Here is a 23050-nt window from a genome sequence, read left to right as displayed (position 1 = left end):
CTGAATCTGCTTGGTGTATTTATCTCTTGGTCTCCCTCTACGATTTTTACCCTCCATGCTGCCCTCCAATGCTAAATTGGTGATCCCTTGATGCCTCAGAACATGTCCTACCAACCGATCCCTTCTTCTAGTCAAGTTGTGCCACAAACTTCTCCTCTCCCCAATCCTATTCAATATCTCCTCATTAGTTACATGATCTACCCATCTAATCTTCAGCATTCATCTGTAGCACCACATTTCGAAAGCTTCTATTCTCTTCCTTTCCAAACTATTTATCGTCCATGTTTCACTTCCATACATGGCTTCACTCCATACAAATACTTTCAGAAATGACTTCCTGACACTTAAATCTGTACTCGATGTTAACGAATTTCTCTTCTTCAGAAACGCTTTCCTTCCCATTGCCAGTCTTCATTTTATATCCCCTCTACTTTGACCATCATCAGTTATTTTGCTTCCCAAATAGCTAAACTCCTTTACTACTTTAAGTGTCTCATTTCCTAATCTAACACCCTCAGGATTTCCCGACTTAATTCGACTACATTCCATTATCCTCGTTTTGCTTTTGTTGATGTTCATCTTATATCCTCCTTTCAAGACACTATCCATTCCGTTCAACTGCTCTTCCAAGTCCTTTGCTGTCTCTGCTTCAAGGTATTTATTTCTTCTCCATGGATTTAAATACCTACTCCAAATTTTTCTTTCGTTTCCTTCAATGCTTGCTCAATATACAGATTGAATAACATCGGGGAGAGGCTACAACCCTGTCTCACTCCCTTCCCAACCACTGCTTCCCTTTCATGCCCCTCAACTCTTATAACCGCCATTTGGTTTCTGTACAAATTGTAAATACCCTTTCGTTCCCTGTATTTTACCCCTGCCACCTTCAGAATCTGAAAGAGAGTACTCCAGTCAACATTGTCAAAAGCTTTCTCTAAGTCTACAAATGCTAGAAACGTAGGTTTGCCTTTCCTTAATATAGTTTCCAAGATAAGTCGTAGGGTCAGTATTGCCTCACGTGTTCCAATATTTCTACGGAATCCAAACTGATCTTCCCCGAGGTCGGCTTTTACCAGTTTTTCGATTCGTCTGTAAAGAATTCGCGTTAGTATTTTGCAGCCGTGACTTATTAAATTGATAGTTTGGTAATTTTCACATCTGTCAACACCTGCTTTCTTTGGGATTGGAATTATTATATTCTTCTTGAAGTCTGAGGGTATTTCGCCTGTCTCATACATCTTGCTCACCAGATGGTAGAGTTTTCTCAGGACTGGTTCTCCCAAGGCCGTCAGTAGTTCTAATGGAATGTTATCTACTCCTGGGGCCTTGTTTCGACTCAAGTCTTTCAGCGCTCTCTCAAACTCTTCCCGCAGTATCATATCTCCCATTCCATCTTCATCTACATCCTCTTCCATTTCCATAATATTGTCCTCAAATACATCGCCCTTGTGTAGACCCTTTATATACTCCTTCCACATTTCCGATTTTCCCTACTTTGCTTAGAACTGGGTTTCCATCTGAGCTCTTGATATTCATACAAGTGGTTCTCTTTTCTCCAAAGGTCTCTTTAATTTTCCTGTAGGCAGTATCTATCTTACCCCTCGTGAGATAAGCCTCTACATCCTTACATTTGTCCTCTAGCCATCCCTACTTTGCCATTTTGCACTTCCTGTCGATCTCATTTTTGAGACGTTTGTATTCCTGTTTGCCTGCTTCATTTACTGCATTTTTATATTTTCTCCTTTCATCAATTAAATTCAATATTTCTTCTGTTACCCAAGGGTTTCTACTAGCCCTCGTCTTTTTACCTATTTGATCCTCTGCTGCCTTCACCATTTCATCCCTCAAAGCTACCCATTCTTCTTCTACTGTATTTCTTTCTCCCATTCCTGTCAGTTGTTGCCTTATGCTCTCCCTGAAACTCTTTACAACCTCTGGTTCTTTCAGTTTATCCAGGTCGCATCTCCTTAAATTCCCACCTTTTTTGCAGTTTCTTCAGTTTTAATCTACAGTTCATAATCAATAGATTGTGGTCAGAGTCCACATCTGCCCCTGGAAATGTCTTACAATTTAAAACCTGGTTCCTAAATCTCTGTCTTACCATTATATAATCTATCTGATACCTTCTAGTATCGCCAGGATTATTCCATGTATACAACCTTCTTTTATGATTCTTGAACCAAGTGTTAACTATGATTAAGTTGTGCTCTGTGCAAAATTCTACCAGGCAGCTTCCTCTTTCATTTCTTACCCCAATACATATTCACCTACTATGTTTCTGTCTCTCCCTTTTCCTACTACCGAATTCCAGTCACCCATGACTATTAAATTTTCAGCTCCCTTCACTATCTGAATAATTTCTTTTATTTCATCATACATTTCTTCAATTTCTTCGTCATCTGCAGAGCTAGTTGGCATATAAACTTGCACTACTGTAGTAGGCATGGGCTTCCTGTCTGTTTTGGCCACAATAATGCGTTCACTATGCTGTTTGTAGTAGCTTACCCACATTCCTATTTTTTTTATTCATTATTTAACCTACTACTTCATTACCCCTATTTGACTTTGTATTTATAACCCTGTATTCGCCTGACCAAAAGTCTTGTTCCTCCTGCCACCGAACTTCACTAATTCCCACTATATCTAACTTTAACCTATCCATTTCCCTTTTTAAATTTTCTAACCTACCTGCCCGATTAAGGGATCTGACATTCCACGCTCCGATCCGTAGAACACCAGTTTTCTTTCTCCTGATAACGACGTCCTCTTGAGTAGTCTCGGCCCGGAGATCCGAATGCGGGACTATTTTACCTCCGGAATATTTTACCCAAGAGGACGCCATCATCACTAACCATACAGTAGAGCTGCATGCCCTCGGGAAAAATTACGGCTGTAGTTTCCCCTTGCTTTCAACCATTCGCAGTACCAGCACAGCAAGGCCGTTTTGGTTAGTGTTACAAGGGCAGATCAGTCAATCATCCAGACTGTTGCCCCTGCAACTACTGAAAAGGCTGCTGCCCCTCTTCAGGAACCACACGTTTGTCTGGCCTCTCAACAGATACCCCTCTGTTGTGGTTGCACCTACGGTACGGCTATCTGTATCACTGAGGCATGCAAGCCTTCCCCCCCCCCCCCCCCCCCCCACAATGGCAAGGTTCATGGGGGTGGGGTGGGGGGGGGGGGGGTATTTAGTATATCTAACACCAAACTAGTCCTCAGATGTGGAGAACATCCTCACAACTGCTGCAGCCTCCATGCCCCCACTTGAGCCACTATAATTTTAGAGCATGCTACTGCATGCTTTTCTTGCCACAGTTTCTCACTGTCTTCATTGTTGGACATTTTCCTTGTTGCACACTGGTGGCAGTATTTAGATATAATTTCTACTTCTAAAACTTTATCTGAGTCAATACCAATAACAGATGCAACTCCATACAGAGATGTGTGACCCTTTTTCATCTAGGTCCCATCTACAGACACACACAGGTCAGTAACATTTGTAGGAGATTTACTGTCATGAATATCTACCCCTGGATCCATTTCTATTTGGTTTATTTTAACAAATTCATCCACTGCTTTCAGATATTTCTTTATTTATTTTTTCAAACCGTGCACAAGGAGCAGGCATGTTCAGAAAACCACACAATAAATTACCTTCTTCCCTGCCCTGTCCAAGGCATCTCAGAGCATATGCTAACCTAAAATTGCTTTAATAGGTACCAGTGTCAGTGTTTTTCGAGGAGGAAAATAAAAATTCATAGTCACACAAATTACAAATTAATTTAAAATCACAAGCTATTTCCACTCTTCTTTCTTCAACAACAATCATGCATTCCATTGTTTTACAGCTAACACATGAACGTGAAAACTTACAGCCTGGCAGAGATGCTCTAAATCAATAAGTCTGAACCCCGTGGAATCCATATTAACATCATTCACGCACCTGTACAATCCTCCTGTCCCGAGTTTTGAAGCTGAAGCTGAGAGCTTATGTTTTTCATTTTGAGCTGCTTTCTCTTTTTTGTTGGTAAGCCGATTTCCATTAAACCTCCATTTCCTAAACACAGTTTTTCCACCACCCATTACGCATAAATCTGACTTCCACGTAAAGGTTTATGAATTCAACATTCCACCTACTAATATGTGTTAGTATTGTCAAAACGTAAATAAACCACATGCAAGGAAGTTTTCAGGCAAAGATATAGATGTAAGCCAAAGATATCGAAAGAAAATAGCCTTCTCACTGACAAAAATTCCGCTGAAGCAAGCAGTTTCCCATATGTTGAGAAAGGTGGGAGTGACTGCCAGTGCAGAGTTAATACTATTTTTGAAAATTGATTTTTTGAACCAAAATCCATTACATCCCCCCTTAAAGTAGTAGGTTTAGTATTAGAGGGGAGTGTTGGGGTAAACATTGTAGAGGGAGACCAAGAGATAAAGACAGTAAGCAGATTCAGAAGGCTGTAGGTTGCAGTATCTACACCTACACCTACATCTACATGAAAAAATCACACGTAAGTGGCCAGCAGAGGGTTCATCGTACCACCTTCACACTAATTCTCTATTACTCCACTCTCAAACTGCGTGTAGAAAAAATGGCCACCTATATCTTTCTATATGAGCTCTGATTTCCCATATTTTATTATGAATATCATTTCTCCTATGTAGGTCGGCATCAACAAAATATTTTTGTATTCAGAGGAAAACATTGGTGATTGAAATTTCATGAAAATATTTCATCGCAATGAGAAATGCCTGTGTTTTAATGATGTCCACTGCAAATCATATATCATGTGCACGACACTGTCTCCGTTATTTATCAATAATACAAAATGTCTGCCCTTCTTTGAACTTTCTCGATGTACTCTGTTAGCCCTATCTGGTAAGGATCCCTCACCCTGCAGCAGTATTCCAAAACTCCTAAATAGGGTGGACATACATAATGTAGGCAGTCTCGTTAGGAGATCTGTTAAATCTTCTGTGTGTTCTGCCAATAAAATGCTGTCTTTCGTTCACCTTCCCCGCAACATTTTGTGAGTGTTCTTTCCAATTTAAATTGTTTGTAATTGTAAATCCTAAGGAGTTAGTTGAATTTACGACCTTTTAGATTTGATTGTTTCATTGTGTAACTGAAGCTTAACGGATTGATTTATCGTGTAACCAAAACTTAATGAAATCCTTTTAGCACTCTTGTGGATGATGTCACACTTCTCATTGCTTAGGGTCAATTGCCAATTTTTGCACAATACAAATATCTCTTCTAAATCTTATTGCAATTTATTTTTATCATCTGATGACTTTTACGAGGCGGTAAATGACAGCGTCATCTGGTAACAACGTAGGACTGCTCCTCGGATTGTCTCCTAATTCGTTCGTATGGATAAGGAACAGCAGAGGGCTCATAACAACACCTTCGGGAATGCTGGAAATCACTTCTGTTTTACTTGATGACTTGCTGTCAATTACTACAAACTGTGAACTCTCTGACAGGAAGTCACAAATACAATTGCATAACTGAGACGATGTCCATACACAAATAATTTGATTACAAGCCACTTGTGAGGTACAGTGTTGGAAGCCTTCTGGAAATGTAGAAATATCGAATCAATTTGAAATCCCTTGTCAGCACCACTCAGCACTCCGTGTGAGTAAAGAGCTACTTTTGTTTCACAAGCACGATGTTTTCTAAATCCGTGTTGACTGCATGTGTATAGACCATTCTCTTCATGGGAATTCATAACGTTTGAACACAATATATGTTCCAAAATTGTGCTGCATAACGACATTAATGATATGGACGTGTAATTTAGTGCATTACTCATACTGCCTTTCTTGAATATAGGTGTGACCTGTGCAACTTTCCAGTCTTTGGGTACAGATTTTTCATTGAGTGAGCAGTTGTATATAATTGTTAAGTATGGAGCTATTGCATCACTGTACTCGGAAAGGAACCCAATTGGTAGACAGTCTGGACCAGAAGATTTGCTTTTTGCTTCACTACTCTGAGGATATCTGCTTCTAAGTTACATATGTTGGCCACTATTCTTGATTCAAATGCTAGAATATTTACTTCATCTTCTTTGGTAAAGGAATTTCAGAAGGTTGTGTTTAGTAACTCTGCTTTAGCAGCACTTTATCAATATTATTTCATTGCTATTTGAAGATGAAGAGGGCTCGCACAGGATAGAGTACCATGGAGAGCTGCATCAAACCAGTCTTCGGAATGAAGATCATGATGACAATAGGATCCCACTATAGTGATGTAATCTGCTCCCTGTAAAAACACTGTACAAAATGAACTGACTTTAAAAGAGGGCTTACATCAAAACAATAAGTGCTTTTTGACCCTAAAAAGCAGTCTTGCCATACTAGCCTGAGGAACTACTTACCCTGCTCTCTTACTACTGTGTTCTCTTTACTATGGCTCTTGAAGTGTTTGCTATGTGTTTGTATAATATTTTGAATTACGGTTGCAGGTGCTGTGCCAATCCTGACACTGAATTTACAGAAGGGTGTAGCCCCAGGTAGCCCAGTGCCAGATGCATGGCACCACCAAATGGTTTTTGGTGTTGGTCCTCAAGGCATCTACCTCACCAACCCCCTAGAGTGTGTCAGTGAGGAAGCCCTGTGGCCGCAACTGTCCAGCCCCTCGGTACTGCTCATCAGGCGAAGTGACATCCTCGCTCGGTGGAATGAAGTGACAGATCTCCGTACACTTCTCTGCCAGGCAGATCGTCGCTGGAAGGATATGAATGTTTTGGGTGAGTTTCTGGTGTAATCCTAAGCAGACTTTTAAAAAGTTGTTGTTACTCACCTTAAAGAAGACCCTTTTTAGTTGCGTACAGGCACAACAAAAAGACTGTTACACATTGTAGCTTTTGGCCAAAGCCTCCTTCAGCAAAGAAAAGAAAACACACACACATTCACACAAGCAAGCACATCTCGTACACGCGTGGCTGAGGTGTGCTCACTTTGTGTGTGTGTGTGTGTGTGTGTGTGTGTGTGTGTGTGTGTGTGTATTTTGTTTACTGGAGAAGGCTTTGACTGAAAACTACAATGTGTAACTTTTCATTGTGCCAGTCTGCAGCAATCTCTGCTTTTCGTAATATTGTTGATATTTAAACCTGGAGTTACCATTGTTTTGAGTAGTTGTGTAAGATACATATTGACTGTCCCTTAATTTCCACTACAAGTAACACTGGATACTGATTTTTGGTTTTAGGTCAGTTAGCATTTCCAGAACTGAACACAAATAACTTTTTGTTTGGTTATCTTAAGGAACTATTCAGTAAAAAAGTCCCACATAATATAATAGGATAAAAATTGAAATCTGTAACCCTGGATGAAGAAAGTTTGCTTCAGTGGATTCATCTGCAGTCCTTAGCCAGCTTCAGTCCAGCATGAGCAGCAGCACCTTCATGTCATTCCTACCTTTTATACCTGGTGCTTCTATCCAAGCTATTAGCCACCCTTCACCTACCCTTGCTCCCACTCGCAATCTCCTTTCTCCCCTCGCCCATTCCACCCGATACATACCTTCAACCCAGTCAAGTTGCAGAGGTGCTTGTGGATAGTCAGCCAGCACAATGTACTCACACATATTTGTGTGTGCTTTCGGCCAACAGGCCCTTTGTCAAAAATAGAACACACACACACACACACACACACACACACACACACACACACACACACACACACACACACACTCATCCAAACACAACTCACACACACGACCACAGTTTCTGGCAGCTGAAGCCACACTACGAGTAGCAGCAGCAGTGCAGGATGGGAGAGGCAACTGGGTGGGGGTAAGGAGGAGACTGGGGCAGGGAGGGGGACGGGTTAGCAGGGTAGAGGTGGGGGAAGGGGGGTGAAGTGCTGCTCAGGAGCATGCAGGGATGAGGTGGACGGAGGGTAGGGGAGCTAGGTGCAGTTGGGAGGTTAGACAGAGGGGTTGGTGGAGAGGTGGAGGGTGGGGGAAGCAGAAAAGGAGAAAAGTAAAAGGTGTGTTGATGGAAAAGAGGCCATGTAGTGCTGGAATGGGAACAGGGAAGGGGCTAATGGGTGAGGACATGACAATAAAGGTTGAGGCCAGGAGGGTTATGGGGATGTAGGCTATATTGCAGGGAAAGTTTCCACCTGCGCAGTTCGAAAAGCTGGTGTTGGTGTGAAGGATCATACGCGGACAGACAGCTTGTTGGTTGTCATGACCACATAGAATGCAGCACATTGGTTGCAGCTTAGCTTATAGATCACATGACTGGTTTCACAGGTAATCCTGCCTTTAATGGGATAGGTGATCTTTGTGACCGGACTGGAGTAAGTGGTGGTGGTGGGAGGGTGTATGGGACAGGTCTTACATCTGGTCTGTTACAGGGATGTGAGCCATGAGGTTAGGCATTGGGAGCAGGGTTGTGCAACTCAGCATCTCAGCTATATGGTGAGTAGCAACTATCCAGTTCATAAGGAGTTTTATTTGCATACCTATAGGCAACTCAACAGTTCTACTATTCGGTGAGTTGTTACCAGTACTCCCAAAATATTTACTTTCTAGTACCACTTTTATTAAAGATTGCTGGTTGCAAATACAGTATGCTAGCTTAGCATCCACAGCCTGGCTCGCATAGACTGTGCTGCCTGTACAGATTTTTTTGCTTCTCTTTAATAGAATTTTTATGTTGTTCACAAACACCTTCTAAACTTTTCGTAGGCCATAGAAGCATGGTCTTTTCCAAGTGTACTTCTTACCAAAAAGCTATCCCAGTAGCTGCATTCCATAGTTTTTGTTCATCATGGCATTGCATTCTTGTGGAGATATTTCCATAGAAACTTTCATCCACTAACATGTTTCTTTGTATCCAAGCAAGAAATGAAATACCAGTTTTATTAGATTTACCTTTAAAATTTTTTAAATATTAATAAATATTTTCTTAAAAATTTTCTTCCCCTGTTTCACTTCTCCTACGTTTTGAATTTCCAAAAGCAGTGAAACACATTTTTTTTAATTTTTAACAGAAAAGACAAATAAATATTTTCATAGATTTACCTTTGAAAGTGCTTTCGTAATGAAATAATTTTGTAAAACCTGTCATCCCCCATTTCACACCCTTAGCATGTTGAATTTCCAAAACCACTGAAACATGTAATTTTTTTTATTCCTAAGAGAGAAGTTAAATACCAATTTGTGCAGATGTAGCTGCAAAAATGCTTTAATAGTTCTTTTAATGACGATTTATTTTCGAGTAACTTCCACCCACCATTTTATCCTCTTCGGGTTGAATTTCCGAAAATGCTGAAATACATATTTTTTACAGGATGTCAAATCAAACGCCTTTCAGCCATCTGATTTCCAAACTTACTGTATTTGGCTACCAGTTTCGGCGATTTACTGTGCCATATTCAGGCCCCTGTCTGACGTATAGGAAGATTCCACCCCAGTTCTGGTCAAAACAGCGGCCAGCATTCGAATAGTGGTATTAGTAGATTTCTGCTTGCTATAGCAATTGCTTCAACCATCATCTGGTTGGAAGATGATGGTTGAAGTGATCGCTATAGCAAACAGAAATCTTCTAATACCAGTATTCGAATGATAGCCCATGTTTTGACCAGAACTGAGGTGGAATCTTCCTATATGTCAGACAGGGGCCTGAAAATGAAGATAGCATTAATAAATTGCCCAAACCTGTAGCCAAATAAAATAAGTTTGGAAACTAGATGGCTGAAAGGTGTTTGATTTGACATCCTGTATCGAACAGTCAAGCCTTACAACCATCTCTGGAAAGATGAACATTCAGACATATTTTTTATTTCTGACTGAGAAACCAAATACTACTTTATGTATTTCTAGCTTCAGAATTGCCTTAATAGTGACATATTTTCGAAAAACATTTCATGCTCCCCCATTTCACCCCCATAGGAGTGGAATTTCAACAGTCCCTTAAACGATGCCTGCAGTATAAGATCCACACCCTCTTCCAAATTTCAAGTTTCTGTCCTTTGCAGTTTGGCTGGGCAATGATGAGTCAATGAATCAGTCTGCCCCTGTTTTACCCCCTCAGGGGTTGAACATCTAAAAATAGTGAAATACATATTTTTTCATTTCTAACCGAGAAGCCAAACACTAATTTTCAAAGATTTAGCTATAAAAATATTTTCATAAATCTTTTCACCCCCTATTTTACCATCTGAAGGGCTGAACTTCCAAAAGCAGTGAAATGCGCATATTTTTAATTTTGTTATAGAGACGTTGAATACAATTTTTCGTAGATGAAGCTTTAAAAATGCTGCAGTAGTTTTTTATAATGATTTATATTTTTAAAAAATCCACCCACTATTTCTCCCCCATGGGGGTTAAATTTTCAGATATGCTGAAACATGTATTTCTTTATTTCTGGCCAAGAAACCAAATACCAACTTTTCCCGGTTGCCTTAATAGTGACACATTTTCAAAAAACCTTTCAACCCCTATTCCCCCCCCCCCCCCCCTTTATGAGTGGAATTTTGAAAAATCCCTTCTGAAACTGCCTACAGTAAAAGATCAACATGATCTCCAAATTTCAAGTTTCTATCCACTGCAGTTTGGGCTGGGTGGTGATGGTGAGTCAGTGAGTGAGTCAGTCATTTAGGACATTGCCTTTTATATATAGTGATTCATCTACATCTACATGATTACTCTGCGGTTCACAGTTAAGTGCCTGGCAGAACCACCTTTAAGCTACTTCTCTACCGTTCCACTCTCAAACAGCATGCTGGAAAAATGAACTCTTAAAGCTTTCCACACAACCTCTGATTTCTATTATTATTTTCTTATTTCTCCCAATGTATGAGGGTGCCAACAAAATATTTTCACACTCTGAGGAAAAAGTTGATGATTTAAAATTTCAAGAGAAGGTCCTGCCGCAGTGAAAAACACATTTGTTTTAATGGCTGCCACACCAGTGCATGTATTATATCCATGGTACTCTTTCCCGTGTTTCATGATAGTACAAAATGAGCTATCCCTCTGAACTTTTTCAATGTCCTCCATCAATCCTCTCTGATACGGATCCCACACCCCACAGCAATATTCCAGAAGAGGGCAGACAAGCGTAGTGTTTGCTGTCTCTTTGCTACACATGTTAGATTTTCTAAGTGTCCTACCAATAAATCAGTCTTTGGCTTGCTTTCCCCACAACATTATCTGTGCGATCTTCCCAATTTAAGCTAGTTGTATTTGTAATCCCCAAGTATTTAGTGGAGCATATAGCCTTTAGATTTGTGGCATTTATTGCATAACTGAATTTAGTGGAGTCTTTTTGGTGCTCAAGTGGATGACTTCCCACTTTTCATGATTTAGAGTCAATTGCCACTTTTTGCACTATACGAACATTTTGCCTAAATCATTTAGAAATTTGTTTTAATCATCTGATGACATTGCATGATGGTAAATGGCAGCATCATCTGCAAACAATCTAAGAGGGCTGCTCAGATTGTGTCCTAAATTGTTTGTGTAGATCAGGTACAATGCAGGGCCTATAACACTTCTATTTCACTTGCTACTCACCATATAGCAGAGATGCTGAGTTGCAGAAAGGCACAACAAAGAGTCTGTCTGAACGTTAGCTTTCAGCCAACAATGCCTTTGTCAAAAATAGACACCACACACACACACACACACACACACACACACACACACACACACACACACACACACGACCGTAGTCTTGGGCAGCTGGAGTCATACTGTGAGTAGCGGCGCATTATGGGAGAGGCAACCGGGTGTGGATAAGGAGTAGGCTGGGGTGGGGAGAGGGAGGGATAGCAGGATAGGGTTGGGAGACGGTAAAGTGCTGTTGGGAGCGTGCATGGACGAGGTGGAGAGTAGGATAGCTAGGTGCAGTTGGGAGGTTAGACAGCGGGCAGGGGAAAGAGGGGGGGTAGTGGCGAAGAACAAAAGTAAAAAGACTGGGAGCATTGGTAGAGTAGAGGGCTGTGTAGTGCTGGAATGGGAACAGGGAAGGTGCTAGATGGGTAGGGACAGTGACTAACAAAAGTTGAGGCCACGAGGGTTACGGGAATGTAGGATATATTGCAGGGAGAGATCCCATCTGTGCTATTCAGAAAAGCTGGTGGTGGGAAGGATCCATATTGCACAGGCTGTGAAGCAGTCATTGAAATGAACATCATGTTGGGCAGAGAGCTCAGCAACAGGATGGTCCAGGTGTTACTTGGCCTCATTTTGTCGATGGCCATTCATGTGGACAGACAGCTTGTTGATTGTCGTGCCGAAGTAGAATGCAGCACACTGATCGCAGCTTAACTTGTAAATCACAAGACTGGTTTCACAGGTAGCCCTGCTTTTGAAGAGATAGGTGATGTTTGTGACCAGACTGGAGTAGTTGGTGGTGGGAAGTTGTATGGGACAGGTCTTGCATCTAGGTCTATTTATTTATTTATTTATGCATTTTTTTACCTGGCGAGATTAGGGCCTTCAGGCCCTCTCTTATACCTAACCAGTCATACTCAGATTGAATGAATTACAGTTTCTACAGAACATTAAGGACATGTAACATGTTATACAATATTAATGTTAAAGAAAAAAATAGAGATTATAACAGTAGTACAATGATAATTATAACATTCAAAAAATAATTATAACAATCAAGAATAAGAATAAGAATAATGACTATGTATATGAAAGTAAACATATTTTTCTTTTATGAATGTCAGTCCTATTGCTAGTCGGGAATTTTCTCATTATGTTCTTGCAGCTTGTGAGTTATTTGCATCGAGCAGAGACATAAGACGATAGAATGGGGTGAAAGAGATATAGAAGAGGTAGATAGGTTAGAGGAAGAGAAATAGAATGGTAAAATTTGAAGCTATGATGGAGAGGAGAAAGAAAGAGATGAGAGGGGCACAACAATGGTGGCTATACCATCCCTAATATGTAAGTTTTGAGTTCCCTCTTGAATGTTGAGTGGTTATGGATAAGACACAGATCACAGGGGAGCGCATTCCATAGTCGTATGGCTGAGATGGAGAATGACACGGAGAAAGATTTTGTGTTATGTAAAGGTACAGCCAAGATGCTAGACGTATCCAATGTGGTATTGTGGTTGTGGAATGATTATAGGTGTTTAATGTGAGAAGATAAGTATTGGGGGCACCAGTGGCTAAGAAATCGATGAAGTAAGCACATTGTGTGGAGATTGCGTGCCTTATGTGGGCGTATCCAACCTAGCTGGGAGTATGAAGGACTGATATGATCATACAACCGTATATTGCACACGTATCTAACGCAAGCATTCATCACTAGCTCGAGGCATCTCAAATTTTCACTATTTGTGCCGTGTTGAACTACATCACAGTAGTAAAGATTAGGCAAGACTAGTGTTTGGACTAATTTTTGTTTAACATGGGTTGGAAATATTTTTCGAAATTTTTGAATTGCATGTAGGGAGGAGAGCGATTTCCAGCAAGCTGTGACTGTTTGTTCTTCCCAGTTTAGGTGTTTATCCAAGATTATTCCAAGGTCTTTTACTGTTTGTTGGTATGGCAGTTGGGTACCATTGAGGAGTATTTGAGGGACTGTTTCGCGAAAGTACTGGCTGATTAACTTTGGATGAGATATAAGTATGACCTGGTATTTCTTGGGGTATAGTTTCAGACCTAGGTTCTGTGCCCATTGAGAAACAGAGCAAAGATCTGCGTTCATACTCGCTACTGCATCAGCAATGTTCTTGGAGCTTGCACTTATGTACAGTTGGATGTCGTCGGCATATAGATGGTAGTTGCAGGACTGAATCACTGAAGAAATATCATTAATGTACAGTGAGAAGAGTAATGGACCAAGGACGGAGCCTTGGGGAACTCCAGAGCGCACGTTTTTCCATGATAACTTTTCCGACCCACAAATGACTTGTTGACTTCTGTTTTTGAGGTAGCTGTCGAACCAGTGTATTGTGCTGTTTGAGAAATTCAGCTGTTTCATTTTAATTAGTAATATTTCAAAGTCAACTGTATCAAAAGCCTTGCTAAAGTCAAGCGCTGTTAGGATGGTAGCTTCACGTCTGTCCATAGCATGTTTAATGTCATCAGTTACTTTGATTAATGCAGTTGCTGTACTATGGTGCTTTCGAAAGCCTGACTGATATTTGTCATGTATGTTATGAGTTTTGAGGTAATCCGTCAGCTGTTCATGGGCGATGTATTCTAGGGCTTTAGATATTGCAGGCAGTATGCTGATCGGCCTGTAGTCACCTGGCGACTTAGGGTTGTCAGTCTTGTGTATAGGTTGAATTAAACTTTGCTTCCACTCAGTAGGATATTTACTATTGACAAGAGACAGGTTGAAGATGTCTGTGATAACTGGAAAAATAGTGTCTACGACGTTCTTAATCATTCCAATGCTCACTCCATCATTTCCTACTGCCTCCGAAGAGATTCTCATAATTGCCTTGTGTACTGTGCTGGTAGTGACATGTTTTAGGAAAAACTTGTCTCTCGAGAGATTGATATCTTGGGGCTGGTAATTTGTCGCTGCGTGTCAGTTTACAGCTGTTGAAAAGAAATCGTTTGATTCTTCTGCAGACGCTTGATAAACAGCGTCAGATCTTCGCTTCCCTATACCGAAACTGCGCAGCTTTTTCCACAGTGCAGCAGGTTTGGATATGCCACGTACGACAGAGCGGGCGTGTCTGATTTTGGCATTTCTCACACTTTGCTTGGTTCTGTTTCAGAGTTTCCTATAAGCATGATCAATGAGGCAAGGGGTTGGGAGCAGGAGTTGTATAGGCATGGATGAGGGTATTGAGTAGCTTCGATGGGCGGCGGAATACCACAATAAGAGCAGTGGGAAGGATAGTGGGTAGGACGTTTCTCATTTCATGGCACAACAAGAAGTAGTTGAAAGCCTGGAGGAGAATGTAATTCAGTTGCCCCAGTCCTGGATGGTATTGAGTCACGAGGGGACCCTGCCTGACTCAGTTCACTCCTCCATCCATCCGTGATCCACCCTCATTGCCCACAAATTACCCCCTGTTAAATTTCCAGAATTTCTTAACCTTGAATGTTGCCTCACCATCATTCCCCAACCCCTCAACATGCAAACTAACCTTACTTCCGCATAAAGACCTACAGTCCACCACCTAAAAACTGATCCCGACCTTATAATCCTATATGCTGGTAAAGGCTCTACCACTGTTGTTCTGAACCTCAAGGATTACATGGCCGAAGGTCTCCATCAGTTATCAGGTTCATCCACCTACAAACCTTGCCTCAGTGACCCCAATCCAGAAATCCAGCAGGATCTTCAGTGTATCCTCAAATCCTTAGGACCATCCCAGAACCTCTCTCTGGAGTGCATCTCTCTGCTCACCACTACCACTCTCTGCACTCCTACCTTCTACATGCTTCCTAAAGTCCGTAAATCAACCTCTGGTTACTGTGTGCCCACTGAGAGAACACCTTCAACCTATTACCCGCAACCTACCCTCCTATGTAAAAGATACCACCAATTTCCTCTACCGACCCTCCATAGTTCCTGTTCTTTTACCACACAGTGCCCTGCTTATCACTATTGATGCTGGGTCATTCCATGTCGAATCATCCAGAAATTTTAGGAAATGACACCCATTGTCACACAAATCCTTGAAATTTTGAGTAGTGGAAGTTTACCTAGATATATTCACATTCCCAAAATGTAAACATTGCTAGTCAATTACTTGTTCACTTATGATAAAAAGAAATTGGATAGATTCAGAAATTCAGGCTTTCCTAGACAAGCTCCTTTATAATTTAAAAATGCAATAATTCCTACAGTTTTTGCAATGGAAGCGTTTAAAAAAAAGAGGAAGGTTTATGTTTTTATAGTCATGCTTCTTGTAGTGAATATCCATCATCTACATCTCAGAAAAAGTTGTAATTAATTTCTTTTAAGCAAAATCCAGGCATGTACATTATAATCTTTTAAAGGTATTTCCCCTTCATAGATACCTTTGAAAAATTTATAATATTATTATAAATATTCCATTATGTCACACAAAGAAAATCAATTTGTAGAAATAATGGAAAGTGTGAAAAACAGTGTTATTGTAAAAGAAATATTGAAGTTTCTAATTCATGACTACCATGTAAACACTAAATTGCTGAAGTTGGCTACACTGGATTTCCTTAGGAACAAATGATATCTGAGGACACTGTTCTATTGCCACTAGATGTATTGCATCGTCCAGTTCTTTATTTTGAGTCATGTGTTCACTGAGCATGCAGTTCTGACCTCTTGTACTGAGTTGTGCCCAGAGTCAGTTATTGGTTAAAAATTCAATTGTTGCAATTTAACTATTCATTCCAAAACAAAAGTAAGTCCTCTAATGTTACAATAATAATGTGAAATACCTTTGTAATGAAACAATGAGTGATTTTTCATTATTTAATTACTTTTAGGTTACACCAATCATCTTTTGAATTATTTACGACAAATATTGGTTTTATGACTGCAGCAATATGGAAAGTACAAGTAGGCAGTGTTTTCTTGGACAGTATCTGCAAGATATATGTGATAACGCCCTCACTTGTGTGAATGACCTGACCAGTGAAGAACAAGAGCTTTTATTATGGCGAAGCAACAGTCATTCATACAGTGATTTAAGTGTTTCATGTGTGTGTGTTAAACACAAAGACATGCACAGATTCCTTCAAGCGCCACAAATGATGTTTCAACTGGATTGCATAAAATTAGTTTAGGAAAGGCAAAGACCTTCAAAATGAGAGGCTTTAGTGTTATTCCTGTGGAGAAAATGTGCCAAACCTGTATCAAGCTTCATTAATGAAAAACAAGCTACTGACAACTCATCACCAGACTATATAAATGCAGTAATGTGAAGGTGCAGCCTCCTGAAAAATCTGCGCTCCATTCTAGCTTAACTAGCTTAGGAGTATCTCCTGCAAAGCTGCATTCAGTTGCTCGGCACAGCCTGTATGCAGCAGCCAAACAAAAATTGGAATCAGCAGCTGGGGTTCTGAAAACTAAAATTTCACATACTTATCAAGTTGAGCTGGCCGCTGATGCAAGCACTATCCCTGACAGTGATTTAACAGAACTGGAAGAAAAGCCAAAACATCATGATGATCTCGTGGACAAAATCAGACAGGAAATTGAATATTCAAATAATCGTGAAAAAATTTAGTTACTTACTCTTGTGCCACCAACTTGGTCTTGACAGAAAGTCAGTTCCAAATTTCAGGTTTCTGAATATTTGGTGCGACAAGAAAGAGCTCTTTTAATGGAGAAGGGTATTTTATTGATGGCTGAGCAGAAAAGATGAAAGACATTGCCACATGGTACAGTGCAAAAAGGAAAGAGTTTTTATTTGGATGACGAAAACACAAGAATAATACCTGTGGAAAAAGACAAAGTGAGCACCAGCAAAAATACCTATGAACAAAAGCATATTGTTTTAAGTACTTTAACTGAACTGTATTATCTCTGTAATAAAAAGTATCCTGAAGACAAAGTAGTATTCTCAAAATTTGCTTCTCTTTGACCAAAACAGTGTATACTTGCTGGATCATCAGGAACACATACCATATGTGTATGCATTTACCACCAAAACATTAAATTTCTTCTAAATTTCATTTCTATTAAAGAAACATACCAAGATCTAATTAAAATAATACCATGTGATTTAAATAACTGAGCCTGTATGCTTCGTCTGTGTGAAAAATGCCCCACCAGCTCATTGCTTCGGATCCGCTTAGAAAGTGAAGTAGAAGACTATGATCCTGATGAGGTGGTTCAGTACAGTCTATGGGTATCAACTGATAGAATGACATTTTAAGTGTTCAAATTACTTCTCTATCAGCATTCTGAGAGACACTAATTAAAAAAATTGAAAAACTTACTCCGCACTCTTTTATTTCTCAATCACAATCTGGTTATCTGAAAATGAAGAAGTAAACACTTGAAGGATCAGTGTTAATTTTAATGGATTTCAGTGAAAATCTCAATTTTGTTGTTCAAGGTGAAGTACAGGGGTACCATTGGAACAATGGCAGCTGCACTCTTCACACTGTCCATATATATTACAAGAAGGATAAACAGTTGCATGCAAAAAGTGTTTGTATTGTTTCTGCTGATCTAGAATGTGATGTTGCCATGGTGTACCAGACCCAAAAGACTGTAATTTTTTTTTTTTTTTTTTTTTTTTAAATGGTTGTGCTGCTCAGCATAAAAATTGTTAGAATTTCAGAAATATCTGCTACCATGAACATGACTTCAATATAAAGTGCAGCTGGTCCTTTTTTGCTACCAGCCATGGCAAATGGTATTGGTCACGCTGTTAAAAGGCTTGTCACAAAAACAAGTTTGCAAAGAGTTTATAAAGATCAAATACTTACAGCTTCACAGGTATTTGAATTCTGTTGCAAGAACCTGCAAGGCATTTCAATTCTCTTTGTTCAAAAAATGAAATGGTACAAGTCAGACCTTGTCTTTCTCAGCGCTTCAAAAGTGCAAAAACAATTCCTGGAACACGATCTATGCATCACATTGTACCGATATCACCAACGTAGATTGGAGAAAAAAGGCTGAGCTGTGATATGGAGTTTAGCATCATGCATAATTTCTCAGATGCACTTCTGCCACTAATGGCAAAATGCACTGTGCAGCCCAACTGCTATATTCCATGTGCATATGACTTCTTGGTATTTGGGAATTGTTGAGAAGGTGAATTGTGAAGATATTACAGTAAGGTTCATGCATCCTCGTGGACCATCTCCGTCCTTCTGTTGGCTTGATAATGATGTTTGTGATGTTTCTTTCTCTCATATTCTACGTGAGGTTGATATCACCACAGCATCAGGCTGTACTTATTGTCTGAGCAAAGAGTCCTCAAAATTGGTGGAAGAAAAGTGGTTCTCGTACAAAAAAATATTATCTAAGCATCAAAGTGTCTTGTCGCATGTGCAGTTCTGAATCAACTTGAATGCATTTTGTGCAGTGTTGACAATATTGGCTTTTGACAAAATGCTAATGTATTTTTACATTGAGTTAATTTGGTTATGGCAGAGGTAAGAAAGTGTTCATATGTCATGTAATGTACAAGTTGCTCTGTATTTTGTATTGTGTAATTTTGTTTCATATATTGTAATTTTTGTTCAGTTTGGATATTATTAAGTGTACTTATGTTGTTAATGTCTATATATATATTTCCTACGTGGAATGTTTCCCTCTATTATATATATATATATATAAAAACAAAGATGATGTGACTTACCAAACGAAAGCGCTGGCACGTCGATAGACACACAAACAAACACAAACATACACACAAAATTCAAGCTTTCGCAACAAACTGTTGCCTCATCAGGAAAGAGGGAAGGAGAGGGAAAGACGAAAGGATGTGGGTTTTAAGGGAGAGGGTAAGGAGTCATTCCAATTCCGGGAGCAGAAAGACTTACCTTAGGGGGAAAAAAGGACAGGTATACACTCGCACACACACTCATATCCATCCGCACATACACAGACACAAGCAGACAAGCAGCCAAAATGTCTGCTTGTGTCTGTGTATGTGCGGATGGATATGAGTGTGTGTGTGTGTGTGAGTGTATACCTGTCCTTTTTTCCCCCTAAGGTAAGTCTTTCCGCTCCCGGGATTGGAATGACTCCTTACCCTCTCCCTTAAAACCCACATCCTTTCGTCTTTCCCTCTCCTTCCCACTTTCCTGATGGGGCAACAGTTTGTTGCGAAAGCTTGAATTTTGTGTGTATGTTTGTGTGTCTATCGACATGCCAGCGCTTTCGTTTGGTAAGTCACATCATCTTTGTTTTTAGGTATATTTTTCCCATGTGGAATGTTTCCCTCCCTCCCTCCCTCCCTCTCTCTCTCTCTCTCTCTCTCTCTCTCTCTCTCTCTCTCTCTCTCTCTCTATATATATATATATATATATATATATATATATATATAAAACAAAGATGATGTGACTTACCAAATGAAAGTGGTGGCAGGTCGACAGACACACAAACATACACCTTCCTTCTTTCCTGATGAGGCAACAGTTTGTTGCGAAAGCTTGAATTTTGTGTGTATGTTTGTGTTTGTTTGTGTGTCTGTCGACCTGCCAGCACTTTCATTTGGTGAGTCACATCATCTTTGTTTTTAGATATATTTTTCCTGCGTGGAATGTTTCCCTCTATTATAACCATATCATTAATTTGAACCCAACAATTACGTTTGTTATTGTCGCTGTTGCATTTTGAAATCTTTCCTGTCGTCTTGTTTTCTCTTTATTTTCTCTTTCTGTTTTTACCAGTAGCCTCACTTTGTATTCACCTTCCCCTTTTTACCGTAATAAAATTTTATCCCGCCTATACATACTCAATAATACGTAACCCACTTCCAAACAATAACCAAAAAAAAAAAAAATTATTTTCCGCTTTCAACACTACCACTGCTATAAAATCCACCGTTTCTAGTTCAATAACAGCTGCTTTCACATATTAAACAACCATTTCGGCTAGTTCTAATAACTTTCACTTTATTTCCATTTCCGTTTTTTCGCACATCACTGATCATTTTTAGCCGCTCCCCACAGGTTTTAATGTCATTATTTCTTCGTCAGTCAATTGTTAGCCCCATTTTCTTAATCTTTCACCACAACACCACTCCTTTTAATACATTTACACGTTTTTTCGAAATTTTCCCGATTTTCTCCGTCCTTTAACGTGTTTCAGCGGCAACACAACCACCTAACCTTCATGCACATCGCTGTCTACCAACCCAAGTTCACCACAGGATCAACTTAACCAACACTTTTTCGCCTTTTTTCATACCAGATCTCCAGTTACTTTCTAGTTCACCCTTATCTCTCCCCATATATTTTTATCTTTCATTTTCATTTCAACCTCATGTTACACTTTCCACCTTCTAATACCATGTCACCCTCACAACACCCCCACAACGACCCCATTAAGTTTTATTTACTTAGCCCTCTCCTTCCTTCTTTCCTGATGAGGCAACAGTTTGTTGCGAAAGCTTGAATTTTGTGTTTGTTTGTGTGTCTGTCGACCTGCCAGCACTTTCATTTGGTAAGTCACATCATCTTTGTTTTTTTTTATATATATATATATATATATATATATATATATATATATATATATATATATATATATATATATATATATATAAAAATAAAGATGAGGTGACTTACCGAACAAAAGCGCTGGCAGGTCGATAGACACACAAACATACACACAAAATTCAAGCTTTCGCAACAGACTGTTGCCTCATCAGGAAAGAGGGAAGGAGAGGGGAAGACGAAAGGAAGTGGGTTTTAAGGGAGAGGGTAAGGAGTCATTCCAATCCCGGGAGCGGAAAGATATATAATTTTTCCCACGTGGAATGTTTCCTTCCATTATATATATATATATATATATATATATATATATATATATATATATATATATATATATATATATATATAATGAAAGTGCTGGCAGGTCGACAGACACACAAACATACACACAAAATTCAAGCTTTCGCAACAAACTGTTATATATATAATTTTTTCCCAATGCCATTCATTTCTCAAAGCTGATTTTTTGCGCGATGAAACTTTATTGTTTGTAGATCACTTTCTAATTTTTTCCGTGTTTTCCAGAGGGGGGCAACTGTCTGAAATATTTTTTCTAATTTAACAATAAAATTAAATAGAATTAATTTACAAAAATTTAGTTGGACAATTCTAACACGTTTTCAGAAACTACTTGTTTGAAAGGATATTCAGGGAAAAAACTTTCAGCATTCCATTTTTTGTATAAAAACTGCAGCCAATTTTCAAATTTTTACAGTTTTCTTTGAAGTAATGCATTGCATCGAACTTTTAGCAATTGATACCAACAGAATGTATATAAAGCAATAAAAATTGGTAAAAGTTCATATTAGATACAAAAGCAGTACACAAAATCTCAGTTGACAACTAGATAATGGGTATCATGGCCTGGATGACTTGGCATGGAATGACCCTGCCACCTCCCTTTACACTAACATTCTAATACCCATGGCCTTATGGCTATTGAACACTACCTTTTTCAACATTTGATAGAGTCCAAAGCAACAACCTCCTTCCTAGTCATTATGACCAACTGTATCCCCACCCACAATTACTTCTCCTTTAAAGGCATTACCTACAAACAAATCCAGCATATGGCTATGGGCACCAGTGTGGCAAAATCCTACGCCAACCTGTTCATGGGCTATTAGGAGGAATACTTCCTAAACACCCATAATCCCAAACCCCTCACCTAGTTCAGCCTCATTTATGACATCTGCATGATCTGAGTCAAGGGTGAGGACACCCTATCTGCATACTTCAGAACCTCAACACCTTGTCCACCATTTGCTTCACCTGATCTTGCTCAACCCATCAAGCCACCTTGCTCGATGTTGACCTCCACCTCAAAGACAGCTATATCAGTACCTCTGTCCATATCAATCCTACCAACCACCAGCACTTCAACAGTTGCCACCCATTCCACACCAAGAAGCTTCTTCCATACCGTCTAGCCACCCATGACCATCACATCTGTAGTGACAAGCGATCTCTCTCGAAATATAACGAGGGTCTCACTGAGAACTTTACAGTAGTAATTACCTTCCCAACCTTGTACAAAAACAGATCCGCCATGCCTTATCTTTCCAGTCACCCACCGTCTCCCAAAGTCTCACTGTCCAGCCATGGAGGGGCATTCCCCCCATGACTCAGCACCACCCAGGACTGGAGCAACTGAATCACATTCTCTGCCATGGTTTCGTCTGCCTCTCGTTGTGCCCTGAAATGAGAAATGCCCTACGCACTATCTTTCCCACCCCTCTCATAGTGGTTTTTCCACCGCCTACTGAACCTACACAATATCCTCGTCCATCCCTACACAACCCCTGCTCCCAACCCCTTGCCTCATGGATCATATCCCTGTAATAGACCTAGATGCAAGACCTGTTCTGTACATCCTCCCACCAATATCTACTCCAGTCTGATCACAAACATTACCTATCCCATCATAGGCAGGTCT

At 39.9% G+C, this 23050-nt stretch overlaps 1 protein-coding gene across 1 annotated transcript in view; it reads left to right on the top strand.

The window, feature by feature from the left end:
• Positions 1–23050, top strand: part of LOC124615883 — an 80265-nt gene that overhangs the window by 45074 nt on the left and 12141 nt on the right. Inside the window, exon 4 of the mRNA XM_047144050.1 lies at positions 6477–6761. Within this exon, the coding sequence (XP_047000006.1) occupies positions 6477–6761 (285 nt within the window). The remainder of the gene's footprint in view (positions 1–6476; positions 6762–23050) is intronic.

The sequence above is a fragment of the Schistocerca americana genome, chromosome 5 (assembly GCF_021461395.2).
Source record: "Schistocerca americana isolate TAMUIC-IGC-003095 chromosome 5, iqSchAmer2.1, whole genome shotgun sequence".
In the NCBI taxonomy this organism is placed as follows: domain Eukaryota; kingdom Metazoa; phylum Arthropoda; class Insecta; order Orthoptera; family Acrididae; genus Schistocerca; species Schistocerca americana.
The sequence above is the reverse complement of the archived record's forward strand: the minus strand, read 5'-3'. Positions and strand labels throughout refer to the sequence as shown.